General features: G+C 43.2%; 1 protein-coding gene across 1 annotated transcript in view; it reads left to right on the top strand.

Moving 5' to 3' along the window:
• Window positions 1-17,448, top strand: part of LOC134338524 (aldehyde dehydrogenase, mitochondrial-like) — a 68,431-nt gene that overhangs the window by 10,386 nt on the left and 40,597 nt on the right. Inside the window, exons 2-5 of the mRNA XM_063034414.1 lie at window positions 1,299-1,403; window positions 8,782-8,922; window positions 10,872-10,951; window positions 15,350-15,461. Of these exons, the coding sequence (XP_062890484.1) occupies window positions 1,299-1,403; window positions 8,782-8,922; window positions 10,872-10,951; window positions 15,350-15,461 (438 nt within the window). The remainder of the gene's footprint in view (window positions 1-1,298; window positions 1,404-8,781; window positions 8,923-10,871; window positions 10,952-15,349; window positions 15,462-17,448) is intronic.

The following is a 17,448-nucleotide window of genomic DNA, read 5'->3' as shown; positions in this document are numbered from 1 at the left end:
AGATACAACATAAAGATTTTTACTCCTGTATGTGAAGGATATAAGAAATAAAGTCAATTCAATTCAGTTCAATAGGGAATTTGATCTTTACAATCCTTGTCTGAGGCCTAGTTCATCACAAGTAAAGCTCTCCCCACCATTGAGCACATCTGCATGAAATGCGGTCACAAAAATCCATCATCAGGGACCCCCATCACCCAGGACATGCTCTCTTCTCACTGCTGCCATCAGGAACAAGGTACAGTAGCCTCAGGACTCAGTAGACTCAGGCTCTTGAATCAAAGAGAATAACTTCACTTGCCCCATCATTGAAATATTTCAAGGATCATCACCTCATGTTATTGATATTTATTGTTTACTTATTTATTATTATTATCTCTTTTTGTGTTTGCACAGTACGTCTTCTTTTGCAGACTGGTTGAACGCCCACGTTGGTGTGGTCACTCATTGATTCTGTTATGGTTATTATTCTATGAATTTATTGTGTATACCTACAAGGATTTGAATCTCAGAGTGACATATATGTACTTTGAGAATAAATTTACTGTGAACTTTTGAACTTTGAAATTGCCAATCCCTTTGCGTTTGCTCTTGGTTCAAAGATTCAAAGGAGTATTTTTGACTAAGCGAACAATGATCCAATACAGTATATTTCTAACTCTTGTTGGAATCGTGTTTCCACCGAGAAGTTTGTATAAATTAGCCAAAAGGATTTGAAGATGAATCAAAGCCTGTCATCTCCATATAAACTTGCATTTGGTTAGAATATTTAACTCTTTACTGGAGAGACAACACAATTTTGTCTTTTTTTCTGCACTTGTCTTCAGCACACCAAAACACACTAAAAAGTTGTAGCATCTGACTGGTTCTGGTGAGTTACTTAACTGTTCAGCTGATTCTTACATAATTTGTTAAATATAGGTTAAAAAGGTGTAAAATAATTGAACACCAACTCGACCTTTTTCAATTGGCTGCCTCTCGATGTCCTGAAGAAATTTTTGAGTACAATTTTCTCAGGATATTCGAAGATTCGCAAGGAGGTTGTTTTCTGTATTCTATGCTTTATTTTAAACCGTGTGAGTTATAAAAGTAGTTCTGGAGCAATCGAACTGTCATTGATTTGGCGTTCACAGTAATGTTTGATCACATACCAAATGTCAAATTTGTTCTTTATCTAGTACAGAATATACTGGAGAAAGAAGTGATAAATTAAGGTAACTCTTCCAAGTTTCGTGCTGGTTGGTTTCTGTATCCCATGCTTAACAAAAGGCATATATCCTTTTTTCCCTCTATTGCAGATCTTTATTAACAATGAGTGGCATGATGCAGTCAGTAAGAAAACATTCCCAACCATCAATCCCTCCACAGGAGAAATCATCTGTCAAGTTGCTGAAGGAGATAAGGTAATTTGTTTTTTATATATATTTGACATTGAAGATTGAACATAAAATAGGTACAGCACAGGAGCAGACCACTCGGCCCACGATGTTGTGTGAACCAGCTAAAAAAGCAAATCAGAAACATCCAAACACTAATCCATCCTGCACCCACAAAGTCCCTATCTCTCATCTTTCCTATATCCATGTGCCAATTCAAACATCTCTTAAAAGCCTCTAAATGTATTTGCCTCTACCACTATATCAGGCAGCATATTCCAGGCATTCATCATTCTGAGTAATAAACTTACCCCTCACACCTCCCCCTCACCTTCAATGCATGTCCTCTGGTATTAGACTTTTTAGCCATAGGAAACAGATACTCTCTGTCCACTCTATCTATGCCTCTCATAATCTTGTAAACCTCCATCAGATCTCCCCTCAGCCTCTGATGCTTGAGAGCAAATAACCTGCGTTTATCCAGCCTCCCTTGATAGCACGTGCCCCCTAAACTAGGCAGCATCCTGGTAAACCTTTTCTGCACCCTCTCCAAAGCCTCAACATCCTCCCTGTAGTGGTGCGACCGTCTGTATACAATACTCCATTGTGTCCAAACCAGAGCTTTATGAAGTTGCAAATAGTTTAAACCTTTCATTTAAACCAGGGGTCCCTAACTATTTTTATGCCATCAACCCCTACCATTAACCAAGGGGTCCTTGGACCCTAGTTTGGGAATGCCTGATTTAAACCGAACACTTCCTGTATCCTTTGCATATTGAATTCTGTTAAGAAAGTACAGAATTATGAAAAAAAATAATTATTCCTAACAAATACTAGTTGAATCCAGCAAATTCCTTCTGATGCCTTACATTGTAATAGTGAAATATATGAAACACGGGAACCTGCAGGAGAGCCGAGTGAATTTGAGTACCGAGCTAAACAGACCAGTAGTTTTTCAAAGCAACTCACAGAAAATGCTGGAGGAACTCAGCAGGGCAGGTAGCATCTATGGAAAAGAGTATAGTCAATATTTTGGGTCGAGACCATTTAACAGTATGATGAATTTGGAAGCTTTGCTGGGATAACGTACCCTGATAATTAGATATAGCTAGAAGTTGGTAGTGCTATGAACAGTGCTTTTCTTCCCTTCCTGTTCATTGAGAATTTTGAGGCAGCATTGAATTGAGATTTGACCTATAATGTGTGGTACATTAATTTGAACACGTGGGCACGTGGTCAAGTGGTTAAGGCGTTCGTCTAGTGATCTCAAGGTCGCTAGTTCGAGCCTCAGCTGTGGCAGCGTGTTTGTGTCCTTGAGCAAGACACTTAATCACACATTGCTCTAGTCTGTGCGAGGAGTGGCGCCCCACACAGACTTCCAATCTGCGCCTTGTAAGGCATGAAAATGCCCGACGCAGGCCTCTCATGGTCTGAGTCGACGTTCCCCCCTAATATGAACAGGAATGAATACTATGTTCGCCTGCACTGGGGTTCCTACTGTCTGTTGTATCCAGTGACCTCGATGTTCTTGCAGGAGCGGTAGATGTCAGCACAGCCATTTGTCATCCAGTCTGAGCCAGGTGATTTGCTGCTCAGACCAAAATGGTGTATTAAATTACCGGGAGACTCTTAGTCAGTTACAAAACAGTCAGGCTGTACAGTGAAGCTGTTAGTTGAGAATTAGGAACTTGAGTCAGTGGTCATCATTCATCTTCTATTTATGGCTCCGGATGCAATTAAGGAACCATTGTCATCTTCTCTCAGTTCCGTTATTGAGATAAGTCTGCAGATGTTCTGCCGAACACTGAAGTTCCTTTTGTTCTCTGCAACTTAAAAGCATGTTTGTTTTCTAACTTCTCCTTGTTCTGTTAAAATGTTAATTGTTCCTTTCTCCACAGTTGCTGAGGGGAACTACAGGTCTACGCTTGCCATCACTTATTGGGTAACTGGTGGAATTCATTATTGAATGGTAGTGGTTTTTGGGAACATAGGCAGAGTCAAGCAAGCAGTGAGATAGTCGTGTCTGGATTATCAAAAGTCATTAAGATCTCATTCAAAAAAAGTATGGAGGTGTGGTTCATGTGATCCTTGGGTCTCTTCAAATCTATTCCACACCGGGTAGAATGATGGTTGATCTTGTGTCTCATATCTGCCTTGTTGTTCAGTCTCTGATTCTGGAATTATCCAGAGTTCTAGTCATTCCCAACCAAACTCAACTGTGGTCATTGGCATTCCTCTGTCATGACAGTTCCAAAGGTGTGTAACTCTCTGGTGAAGGGTTCTTCTATCCTAAATGTAGGGAGGAGGTCCTGAAAACAGACTACAGGGAGTTAGAGAGGAAGTTAAGAAGCAGGACCACAAAGGGATCGGAGCAGGTGGCAGGGATTCAGATTTCTGGATCATTGGGACCTCTTTTGGGGCTGGTGTGACCTGTACAAAAAGAACGGGTTGCACTTGAATCCCAGCGGGACCAGTATCCTGGCAGGGAGGTTTGCAAAGGCTATTGGGGAAAGTTTAAACTAGAATTGATGGGGGGTGGGAACCGAACTGAAGAGATGGAGAAAGGCAGTTGGCTCACAGATAGAGAAAGCTTGGAGATAGTGCAAAAGGGAAGATAGGCAGGTGATAGAGAAGAGGCGAGCTCAGGCCGATGGTTTGACATGTGTCTATTTTAATGCAAGAAGTATTATGGTCAAAGCGTATGAGCTTCGAGTATAGATCAGTACTATGATGTTCTGGCCATTACAGAGACTTGGATGGCTCAGGGACAGGAATGGTATCTTCGAGTGCTTTAGATGTTTCAGAAAGGACAGGGAGGCAAAAGAGGTGGGGGCGTGGCACACTCAATCAGAGATAGTGTCACAGCTGCAGAAAAGAAGGAAGGAGGAAGTCATGGAGGGATTGTCTACGGAGTCTCTGTGGATGGAAATTAGGAAAAGGAAGGGGTCAGTAACTCTACTGGGTGTTTTTTATAGACCACACAATAGTAACAGGAATGTCGAGAAGTAGATAGGGAGACAGATTCTGGAAGGGTGTAATAATAACAGGGTTGTTGTGGTAGACTTTAACTTCCCCAACATTGATTGGCATCTCCCAAGAGTGAGGGGTTTAGATGGGGTGGAGTTTGTTAGGTATGTTCAGGAAGGTTTCTTGACACAATATGTAGATAAGCCTACAGGAGGAGAGACTGTACTTGATCTGGTACTGGGAAATGACCCTGGTCAAGTGTCAGATCTCTCAGTGGGAGAGCATTTTGGAGATAGTGATCATAATTCTATCTGCTTTACCATAGCATTGGAGAGGGATAGGAACAGTCAAGTTAGGAAAGCGTTTAATTGGAGTAGGGGGAAATATGAGGCTATCAGGCAGGAACTTAGAAGCATAAATTGGAAACAGATGTTCTCAGGGATGTACGGAAGAAATGTGGTAAATAAGAAGAAGAAAGCTCTTAACTCTAAGTGGAGTCATTGGGACGCCGTCATGACGGCGTTTTTTAGCAGGCTTTCTTATTTTTACGAGGCCGAGTTGCTAGCCAAGGGAGCCAGCTGGATTCGAACTCGGGAGCCTTAGCTCTGAAGTCCGGCGCTGATGCCACTATGCCACCAGCTGGCCTGTGGAAAATGTTCAGAGGATATTTTCATGGAGTTCTGCATATGTACATTCCAATGAGACAGGGAAAGGATGGTAGGGTACAGGAACCATGGTGTACAAAGTCTGTTCTAAATCTAGTCAAGAAGAAAAGAAGAGCTTACGAAAGGTTCAAAAAACTAGGTAATGATAGAGATCTAGAAGATTATAAGGCTAGCAGGAAGGAGCTTAAGAAAGAAATTAGGAGAGCCGGAAGGGGCCATGAGAAGGCGGACAGGATTAAGGAAAACCCCAAGGCATTATACAAGAATGTGAAGACCAAGAGGATAAGACGTGAGAGAATAGGGCCAATCAAGTATGACAGTGGAAAAGTGTGTATGGAACCAGAGGAGATAGCAGAGGTACTTAATGAATATTTTGCTTCAGTGTTCACTTCTTAGTCGCTACATGGAATCTAGGCATGAACTCCGGAAAGCCATTAAGGGCGCCAAGAGGCAATATCGAGCCAAGTTGGAAGCCCAGGCTAACCAGAGGGATGCCAGTAGACTATGGCAGGGTCTAAATGAGATCACTGGGTGCAAAGGAAAGGCTGGGAATATCAATAACTGTGGCGCTTCTCTTCCTGACGAACTTAACGTATTCTACGCAAGATTCGAACAGAAGAGGAGCGTCCCGCTCCCTCCGGATGAACCGGACCTGGTGGCATCGAGATTCATCGTCACCGAGGAGGATGTTAGAAGGGCCTTCCTGAAGATAAATCCAAGGAAGGCGACGGGCCCAGATGGCGTCCCAGGATGGGTTCTCCGGGCCTGTGCAAGCGAGCTAGCTGGAGTGTTTGCTGACATCTTCAACTGCTCCTTGCTTCAGTCTAAGATTCCCTCATGTTTTAAGAAGGCAACGATAATCCCAGTGCCGAAGAAGAGCGAGGTGGCATGCCTGAATGACTATCGACCTGTGGCTCTGACATCAATTGCTATGAAGTGCCTCGAGCGATTGGTTATGTCACACATCAACCACAGCCTACCGGTCAACCTCGACGCTTTGCAATTCGCCTACCGGAGCAACAGGTCAACGGCAGATGCCATCTCTCTGGCCCTACATTCCTCCTTAGAACACCTGGAGAATAAAGATGCATACGTACAGCTCTGCCTTTAATGCCATCATTCCAAGTAAATTGATTCCTAAGCTTCGGAACCTGGGCCTTAGCACTCAGATCTGCAGCTGGATCTTCAACTTCCTCACAGACAGGACCCAGGCTGTAAAAATAGGGGACAAGCTCTCCTCTACAATCACTCTGAGCACCGGTGCCCCATAAGGCTGTGTACTCAGCCCCCTGCTGTACTCACTGTACACCCATGATTGTGTAGCCAAGTTTCCATCGAACTCAATATATAAGTTTGCTGATGACACAACAATTGTAGACCCTATCTCGGGTAATGATGAGTTTGAGTACAGAGAGGAAATTAAGAACCTGGTGGCATGGTGCAAAGACAATAACCTATCCCTCAACGTCAGCAAGATGAAGGAATTGGTTGTTGACTTCAGAAGGAGTAGCGGACCGCACGACCCAATTTACATCGGTGGTGCGCAAGTGGAACAGGTCATAAGCTTTAAGTTCCTCGAGGTCAATATCACAAATGACCTGACTTGGTCCAACCAAGCAGAGTTCACTGCCAAGAAGGCCCACCAGCGCCTTTACTTCCTACGAAAACTAAAGAAATTTGGCCTGTCCCCTAAAACCCTCACTAATTTTTATAGATGCACCATAGAAAGCATTCTTCTAGGGTGCATCACAACCTGGCATGGAAGTTGTTCTGTCCAAGACCGAAAGAAGCTGCAGAAGATCGTGAACACGGCACAGCACATCACACAAACCAATCTTCCGTCCGTGGACTCACCTTACACCGCACGCTGTCGGAGCAGTGCTGCCAGGATAATCAAGGACACAACCCACCCAGCCAACACACTTTTCGTCCCTCTTCCCTCTGGGAGAAGACTTGAAGACTCGTACGGCCAGATTTGGGAACAGCTTCTTTCCAACTGTGATAAGACTGCTGAATGGATCCTGACTCGGATCTGGGCCGTACCCTCCAAATATCCAGACCTGCATCTCGGTTTTTTTGCACAACCTTGCTTTCCATTTTTCGATTTTCTATTTATGATTTACAATTTAAGCTTTTACTATTTACGAATTTTTACTATTTTTAATATTTAATATTTGTAATCAAGGGAGTGGGAAGCGCAGAATCAGATATCGCTGTGATGATTGTACGTTCTAGTATCAATTGTTTGGTGACAATAAAGTATAAAGTATAAAGGATGAGAGGTGACCTGATAGAGGTGTATGAGATGATAAGAGGCATTGATCGTGTGGATAGTCAGAGGCTTTTCCCCAGGGCTGAAATGGCTAGCACGAGAGGGCGCAGTTTTAAGGTGCTTGGAAGTTGGTACATCGGGGATGTCAGGGGTAAGTTTTTACGCAGAGAATGGTGACTGCGTGGAATGGGCTGCCGGCGACGGTGGTGGAAGCGGATACGATAGGGTCTTTTAAGAGACTCTGGGATAGGTTAGTAAAATAGAAGGCTGTGAGTAAGCCTAGTAATTTCTAATGTAAGGACATGTTCGGCACAGCTTTGTGGGCTGAAGGGCCTGTATTGTGCTGTATATTTTTTATGCTTCTATCCCTTATTTAAGACTATGTTCTACCCTAGTTTGCCCTTCTGGATGGAGAAAACAGCTTCTTGGCATTTACTTTGTCTATTCCTTCCAGAATCTCTGAGATGAAATCTAATTTCTCATTCTTTTAAATTTAAGTGGATAAAGGCCAAGTTGCCCAATCATTATTCGTTGGACAATTCCTACGCTCCAAGAAGCAGTTTTCTAAAGGTTCACAGCACTGATTCCAATTCAATTTGTCCTTGTCCAAGTTAGCCTGTATAATATTAGCAAGGTTTCCATATTTTAAGCTGAGGGGCAACAGACTATGATTAAATAATCATACTAAGTCCCTTTTTAGCCAATGTTAACATATTAGGTTGATGTTAAGATGTCAACTGTTTCCAATCTGTATGAAAGATTTTGCATAAAAGACTAAGTATTTTTATTTATTTAAGCACTATGTATGGGTGTCGGGTGGTGGGGTGGAGATGCGTCTTTACTAAAGGAGGTACAGGGTAATCCTTCCCTCCAGTAGCCTGCAGGTCACCCTTGGGCAGGGTGTAGCACCTGCTTAGCCACCCCTACCCCCCAAAAATCAGGGTCACGTGAAGCCATGGGAGCATTTGGTGATGATCATATGAGCAGCTGGTGCAGATCACAAGTCCTGGTTATACAACCACTGACACCAGGCGGGCAATCTCCGAAGACTATTGATAATGGCTGGGGTCACCTGCCTTGTTAAAACACTGCCCAGAAAAAGGCAATGGCAAACCACTTCTGTAGAAAAATTTGCCAAGAATAATTGTGGTCTAAGACTATGATCATACAACATACTATATATTGATGATGGTGATATGGGTTTTATCGATTCAGTCCATTCCTAAATGCCTTTGAGAAGGTGTTGGTGATGATATTTGGTTTTTAAGAGAATTCAGGCCAACAAGGATCAGGAGGGAAGTAAATTTGCCAAGGATTAGTAATGATACGGTGGGCGAGGCTTGATGGATCTCAATGGTAAGTAGCCTTACAAGTGGCAAGAAAGAATTAACAGAACTGTGGCTGTGACTATCACCAGAAAATTACTTTGCATTTTCAGTTTTGATTAACTGCATGTACTTGTATTGAATATTGTCAGATGTTGTGATTAATCTGCCCACAGGCTGACGTGGATAAAGCAGTGAAGGCAGCGAAAGATGCATTTAAATTTGGATCACCGTGGCGACAAATGGATGCGTCTCACAGAGGGCTCCTTTTACACCGCTTAGCTGACCTCATTGAACGTGATAAAGCATATTTAGCTGTAAGTACTTTGCAGAGGAACTTGTACATTTTGTTGACCCACGTTGTATTCTTTATGCTGTCATGTTTAAAAGCTTTGTTAAAACATCTAATGCTACTTTAATGTCACTTCAGGTGTATTAACCTGTCTTGGTTTTGTGTAGCTTCCTGAATTCATCAATACTGTCTGATTTTTGAGGGTAGCTTTCGTTTGTGGGGAATGATTTTTTTATTTGTTTTCTTTATATCTATATATAGAGGAAGACTGAGAAAACGGAATTTGTTTAGTAATATAATTGCATAAACGGACAGCAAATAACCGGCCTTTTGACTGGTTAATCCATCATGGTGCTTGTTTTACCCACAACATCAGCATAATCTTCTGTTTCTTTCTTCCTCATTAGTTCCATTGTAAATGTCCTCCATGCTGATAGATTCAAAGTACATTTATTATCGAAGTATGCACACAGAAACCTGCGAATGTGTGGGTTCCCCCCCCATGTTCCGGTTTTCCCCCCACAGTCCAAAGACTAACTGCTTGGTTGATAATGGGTCATTGTAAATTGTCCCGTGATTAGGCTAGGGGTAAATTGGGGGATTGCTGGGTGATGCGGCTCAGGGTGCTGGGAGGGCCTATTCTAAGCTGTATCTCAATATATTAAATTAAATTTAAATTAAAATACAGCTCTGAGATTTGTCCTCCCACAAGCAGACACAAAACAAAGGCCAAACACCTACTTGAAGAAGAAGCCAAAGTTGGAGGAGAAACTACAGCCTGGTTCCCCTCCTAAGATGTAACCACCACTCACTTGCCTCTGCTGCTGCTCCACTGATGTACACATTAGACCTACTTGTGCATTTGTTACTCCTCGAATTACTGTGCATGCATAAAATATGATATCTCGGGTTTGATATTTTTAATCAGGCATGCATGTCCATTTACATAATATTATAATGACCCCACATTGCACTGATTTACATAGCCACTCCACCTCCAAGGAACACATCCTCCGCATTAAGCGGAGTCTGAGTGTACAAACATTGCAAAACAAAGAAACAAAAAAAAAAACAGCAAAGCAGGCCAAACCTGTGCAGTGTCAACATTTCACACCAAATCCACTTCATGAGAACGGGAAGAAGTGTATTGAAGCAGTGGAAAAGTGGAGGGGGGGGGTGGGTTAATGAAAATAAAGGAAATAACTAAAAGGGCCAAAGTTGTCAATCATGGGAAGAGACGGGAGAACCTAGAGAAAACCCACTCGTTCCACAGGGTGGACGTACAGAGACTCCTTACAGAGCGCCACCAGAATTGAACTCCAAACTCCAGAGCACCCGATCTGGAATAGTACCGATACGTTACTGTGGCACCGTCTTGTTAATGTGGATAAACAAACTACGGTGATATTAAAAAAACAATGAGCCATTAGCTAGACAAATGGTGGTGGTCGTGATTTAAGAAGCGTGTAGAGACGGAAGTGAAGGCAACGATGGCAGTTTTGCTGGAGGCCTGAAGGGTTTTTGGAAATCAGAAGTTGAGATGTTGCTAGGGCATACCAGTAATACCAAATGTGATAGTGGAATCAAACTTGATATGAGTGAGGAGAGCGAGCACTGAAGCAGTGACTGTTCTTCCAGGGGTGGATGTTTGAGCAGCAACAAACTGAATCCAGAAGGTGATAGAGATACAAGAGAGCTGGTTACTGTTAACACACACCTGGAACCTGGCGTAGCTTTCTGTTGATGTCAGCAAGGAGCAGCACGTGGGATAAAGCGTGGTTTCCAAAATAAAGGTGTGGAAGAGTGAGGAGAAACATGGAAGATGAACTTACTGAGATGCCTTTGATATATGTATGCTCCCCTAACTTTTGATACATACCATTGAGGAGCATTTTATTGTTTTTATGGTGCTTGGTATTTTTATTGAACGTCTATACTCTTTATATTATTTCCTTTCTCATTTATATTTTTCAGTCATTGGAGACGTTGGATAATGGGAAACCATACCACATAGCCTACACGGCAGACTTAGATTTGGTTCTTAAATGTTACAGGTATGAGCATTATGTTTCTATTCTACCTTGTTCCTTTTGCTAGAAAACTTTGCCTGTATAAAAGGAAGAATTACAAGTGCTGGTAATAATCAGTAAGTCTGGCAGCATATGTGGGGAGAAACAGAGAGAGAGAGGAAAACATAACAACTTTTCATCAGCTGTGAACTAGGCATGACAGCTTGATTTGATGGCCATAACATGCCCATTAATAATCTAGGTCTACTAACTTGGGGTCATTGCTGCCGAGATCAGTGGTGAAGGCTATTAGTGATACAGAAACTGGAGTGTTGCCCTATATGGACAGACTGATGTCATAGCAAATGCCCCTGCTAGGTCAGCAGAGAGTAGCAGGAAAGGTAAGTAAATGGCTGCCATTGCCCAATTGTCACCACTTGTGAGAGAAAGCTTATAAGTGGTCATTTACTTCTGGAAGACTTCACTACAGGTTTCCCCTGCCATCCGAAGGTAGAGCATTCTTATGAAATGGTTCGTAAGCCGAAATGTCGTAAAGCGAAGAAGCAATTACCATTTATTTATATGGGAAAATTTTGTGAGCGTTCGCAGACCCAAAAATAACCTACCAAATCATGTCAAACAGCACATAAAACCTAAAATAACAATAACACATAGTAAAAGCAGGAATGATATGATAAATACACAGCCTATATAAAGTAGAAATACTTTAAAGTAGACTTGGGAGTCCTTGTACAGGATGCCCTTAAAGTTAACCTCCAGGTTGAGTCGGTAGTGAAGAAGGCGAATGCAATGTTGGCTTTCATTTCTAGAGGAATAGAGTATAGGAGCAGGGATGTGATGTTGAGGCTCTATAAGGCGCTGGTGAGACCTCACTTGGAGTACTGTGGGCAGTTTTGGTCTCCTTATTTAAGAAAGGATGTGCTGACGTTGGAGAGGGTACAGAGAAGATTCACTAGAGTGATTCTGGGAATGAGAGGGTTAACATATGAGGAACGTTTGTCCGCTCTTGGACTGTATTCCTTGGAGTTTAGAAGAATGAGGGGAGACCTCATAGAAACATTTCGAATGTTAAAAGGCATGGACAGAGTGGATGTGGCAAAGTTGTTTCCCATGATGGGGGAGTCTAGTACGAGAGGGCATGACTTCAGGATTGAAGGGCGCCCTTTCAGAACAGAAATGCGAAAAAAAATTTTTAGTCAGAGGGTGATGAATCTGTGGAATTTGTTGCCACGGGCAGCAGTGGAGGCCAAGTCATTGGGTGTATTTAAGGCAGAGATTGATAGGTATCTGAGTAGCCAGGGCATCAAAGGTTATGGTGAGAAGGTGGGGCAGTGGGACTAAATAGGATAAAATGGATCAGCTCATAATAAAATGGCGGAGCAGACTCGATGGGCCGAATGGCCTACTTCTGCTCCTTTGTCTTATGGTCTTTTCCACAATCATTATTGCACTGTTCTCCGTAGCGAAAATCGCACGCAAGGGCCGTCGGCAGAAAATCTCGCTCAAACGCTGTCGGCAGGAAATCTCACGCAAGCGCTCTCCAGTAACCTTTAAGCTATGAAGCTGCCAAATCATACCAAATAACACGTAAAAATACACAGCCGACATAAAGTAGAAATAATGTATGTACAGTGTAGTATCACTTACTGGATTTGGGAAAACAGCGCTGAGCACACTGATGATAGTGTGTTAGGCTGAGTTGTCGCAGGTTAGGTGGTACAGTGGCCCCCACCCTCCAGGTCGCTGAGCGATACATTGCCGCGAGGAACACAGGGGTCCAGCGGTAGCCGGGAGATACACAGCACATCTTTAAGAAAAAAACCGAAACAAACATGCTAATTAATTAGGTGCCGCCCGTAATTGTCGGCCCAGATCAGTGCCGATTTCCGATTGCGTCGTCTCTGATCTGGGCCGACAATTACGTGTCAGCAGCACCTAATTAATTAGCATATTTATTTCAGCTTTTTTCTTAAAGATGTGCTGTGTGCCTCCCGGCTATCTTTGCATTCTCCGCGAATCGGTATCTGTCCATGGCCTGGGTGTTGGGGTGGTGGGACACTGGGGTGTCATCTCATTGTCGTCTGTTTCCATTAGAGCATGCAGCTCATCTTCTTCTATCTCTGCCCACCTCGATGTCGAAGGTCGAGGTTCGTTGTCCGCTGTGGCTGATGTGGAAGGCTTGCTTGACTGCTGAGCCTCGCGCATTTTTCTATCACACAGTTCTTTAATAAGGACTCAAACCATCCTGCAAATATCTCCTAAACCGACGTACCCTTTCAAAATTACAGTCGTACTTTATCATTACTCATTCGGTTTCGATTGTTATCCTTTTTTCTTCCAATTGCATCAGCTCTTCATCTGTCAGTTCTTGGTCATGGGATGCCAAAACCTCTTCAACATCATGTTCGTCAGCTTCCACAAGCCAAACTTATGTTGTCCTTACTTTGTTCACCACAATCAAAACGCTTAATTATGTCTAGTTTTACTGTAAGTGTAACACCCTTACGAGCTCTTTCAGGCTTTTCCAATACCATAGAACTCATCTTGCAAACAGCTGCTCACAGGCATGTGTTAAAGCAATGAAGTTCCAAATCTGGGGGAGAGCGGCTGCTCGGGGCGCGCTGCCTTTTATCGCGCGCTGAATTTTTTTTTCATAACAGTGAAAACCCTTCTGAAAGCGAAAATAGGGTACTAATGTAGGTCTTTCATAACAGTGAGGTTTCGTAAAGCGAACGTTGGAAAAGCGGGGGACACCTGTATTCAGTTTAGAGCAGACTTGCATTATGAAGATGAAAATCCATATACTCGGCAAGGGAACCGGCCTCCTTCCTAGTTACAGATAAGATGCAATTGAGCTGGCTATGCAGAAATAGTGGACTATCCATGATGCAAGACTGAGGGACCGAATATCACCATCATCATTCTGTGCCATTGTCATATGACGTGGGCAATCATAGTCTGTTGACCATGATTGTTCTTGGCAAATTTTCTACAGAAGTGCCCTCTTCTGGGCAACGTCTTTACAAGATGGGTGATCCCAGCCATTATCAATACTTTCAGAGATTGTCTGCCTGACGTCAGTGGTCGCATAACCAGGACTTGTGATATGCACCAGCTGCTCATACGACCATCCACTTCCTGCTCCTATGGCTTCACGTGCCTCTTAATCGGGGTGGGGGGGGGGCTAAGCAGGTGCTACACCTTGCCCGAGGGTGAACTCCTGCAGGTCAGTGGAGGGAAGGAGCACTGACACCTCCTTTGGGAGAGACGTATGTTCACCCCACTTATCTTTGAACTATTCCAGTATAGCTCAACGATAAGCTTGAGAAAGGCAGCTTGATTGGGCAAAGTACTTCTCTCTTGTTTCATCAAGGTTTACAAGAATGATCCCAGAAATGAAGTGGTTAATGTTTGAGAAGCATTTGATGGGCCTGTACTCACTGGAGTTTAGAAGAATTAAGAGGGGATCTCACTGAAACCTACCAAATATTGAAAAGCCTATATAGAGTGGATGTGGAGAGGATGTTTCCTGTAGTGGGAGAGTTTAGGACCAGAGGGCACAGCCTTAGGATAGAAGGATGTCCCTTTAGAACAGAGATAAGGAATTTTTTCAGTCAGATGGTGGTGAATCTGTGGACTTCATTGCCACAGATGGCTTTGGAGGCTAAGGCATTGTGTATGTCGTTGATTAGTGAGGGTGTCAAGGGTTACAGGGAGAAGGAAGGAGAATGGTATTGAGAGGAAAAATAAATCAGTCATGGCAGAGCACACTCGATGGGCTGAGTAGCCTGATTCCGTCCCTATGTGTTATGGTTCTACTATCCACTGGTTTTGAATTTTACCCCTTCTGTCACTTCTCTGTTCCCATCTTTCTCCAGCTTAAAAAGCGTTCTCTTTTGGTCAGATTCTAGTGAAAGGTCATCCACACAGATGGCCGTCATTATTTCTATACTGTATTTCCAATACCAGAGCAGTTGATTTTTGGCAGAGGGTTTTCTTTATTATAAAGCTTCATAAATGCACATTGTGTTGGCATGTGGCCGAGTGGTTAAGGCGTTCGTCTAGTGATCGGAAGGTCGCTAGTTCGAGCCTTGGCTAAGCCAGCGTGTTGTGTCCTTGAGCAAGACACTTAACCACATATTGCTCTGTGACGACCCTGGTGCCAAGCTGCATGGGTCCTAATGCCCTTCCCTTGGACAACATCGGTGACGCAGAGAGGGGAGACATGCAGCATGGGCAACTGTTGGTCTTCCATACAACCTTGCCCAGGCCTTTGGCCTGGAAACCTTCCAAGGGGCAAATCCATGGTCTCATGAGACTAACGAATGTCTATATAAAAAAAAAATGCACATTACACAACTTTATCAAAGTGTAAAAGACAAAATAATAAAGACCTTTTTCACCTTGCTGAATTCTTCACAGGTACTATGCAGGCTGGGCTGATAAATACCATGGTAAGACCATTCCTGTCGATGGAAACTATTTCTGCTATACACGTCATGAACCAATTGGTGTGTGTGGGCAAATTATCCCGGTGAGTGAACAGCTGAAAAATAAATTTGCAAGAAATAAACCAGGAAATTATTGACTTGTGAGTCTGACATTAGTAGTATTTAGGTAGACATGGATGATTTAGGGTAGTCAGCATGGCTTTGAGCATGATTGGTCATGTCTAACCAATCTTATAAAGTTTTTCGAGGAAGTTCCAGGAAGGTTGATGAAGGCAAGACAGTGGATGTTGTCTACATTTGACAAGGTCCCACATGGGAGGGTGGTCAAGAAGGTTCAGTCACTCAGCATTCAAGATGACGCAGTAAATTGGATAAAACATTGACTCTGTGATAGAGGACAGAGGGTGGTAGTAGAGGTTTGCCTCTCTAACTGGAGGCCTGTGACTTGTGGTGTGCCACAAGGATAGGTGCTGGATGCTTTGTTGTTTGTCATCTATATCAACGATCTGGATGAAAATGTGGTTAACTGGATCAGCAAGTTTATGGATGACACCAAGATTGGGGGTGTAGTGCACAGCGAGGATTGCTATCATGGCTTGCCGTGGGATCTGGGTCAGCTGGAAAATGGCCTGAGAAATGGCAGATGGGTTTCACGCGGCCAAGTAAGACGTGTTGCATTTCGGTAGGATCAGTCCAGAGTAGGTCTTACACAGTGCATAATAACGCATAGTGTGGTAGAACAAAGGGATCTGAGAATACAGGTCCAGAATTCATTGAAAGAAGCATCTCACTCAGTAGTGTCGTTAAGAAAGCTTTTGGCACATTGGCCTTTGTAAATCAAAGTATTGAGGGCAGGAGATAGGATGTTATGTTGAAGTTGTTTAAGATATTGGTGAGGCCTAATTTGGAGTATCCAACTTTCAAATCCCTTACTCACTCTTCCTTCAGTTAGTCCTGACGAAGGGTCTCGGCCTGAAACGTCGACTGCACCTCTTCCTAGAGATGCTGCTTGGCCTGCTGCGTTCACCAGCAACTTTGATGTATGTTGCTTGAATTTCCAGCATCTGCAGAATTCCTGTTGTTTGGAGTATTGTGTTCAGTTTTGGTCACTTATTTACAGGAAAGCTGTAAATGAGGTTGAAAGAGTACAAAGAAAATTTACAAGGATATTGCTGGGTCTGGAGGACCTGAGTTTTAAGGAAAGATTGAATAGGTTAGGATTTTATTTCTAGGAATGTAGAAGATTGAGAGGAGATTCGATGAAGGTATACAAAATTATGAGGGGCATAGATAGGCTAAATGCAAGCAGGCATTTTCCACTAAGGTTGGTTGTGACTACAACCAGAGGTCATGGGTTAAGGGTGAAAGGGGAAAAGTTTAAGGGGAACATGAGGAGAAACTTCTTTACTTAGAGGGTTGTCAGAGTGTGTAGTAAGCTGCCAGCACAAGTGGTGCATGCAAGCTCAATTTCAATGTTTACGAGAAGTTTCGGTAGGTACATGGATAGTAGGGGTATGGAGGGCTATGGTCTCGGTGCAGGTTGATGGGAGTAGGCAGGTTAAATGGTTCGGCACAGACTGGATGGGCCAAAAGGCCTGATTCTGTGCTGTACTTTTCTATGACTCTGAAGTAATAAAGACGACTGCAGGTGCTGGAATCTGAAGCAACAAACGATCTGCTGGAGGAACTCTGTAGGTCAGCATTATCAAGTTGAGCTCCTCCATCAGGGCTCAATGTTGATATTTCCTTTCCCCTCCCCTCCCGCAATTGCTGCCCAACCTGCTATATCTCTCTCAGAATTGCAATAATTACATTTGTGATGCATGCTGTATCCCCAATATTTTTATAGGCACTCTTTTGTTTTTCATACATTTAAAAAACTGTTTCTGAATTGGTTCATATGCTTCTTTAATATTAAAATGGTGGTTGTCCATCATGTCCAAAGATGACGGGAAGCCTGTGCAGGAGAGTTTTAAAAATGGAAAAGCCATTGTACTGGAGCAGTTCCAATCTTGCAGTCTCAGAAGTCTGCATCTAGTGGTATGAACAAGCGTCACAAACTGGGGTCTT

The sequence above is a fragment of the Mobula hypostoma genome, chromosome 27 (genome assembly GCF_963921235.1).
Source record: "Mobula hypostoma chromosome 27, sMobHyp1.1, whole genome shotgun sequence".
In the NCBI taxonomy this organism is placed as follows: Eukaryota; Metazoa; Chordata; class Chondrichthyes; order Myliobatiformes; family Myliobatidae; genus Mobula; species Mobula hypostoma.
Note: the sequence above shows the minus strand (reverse complement) of the source record. Positions and strands in the feature narration are given on the sequence as shown.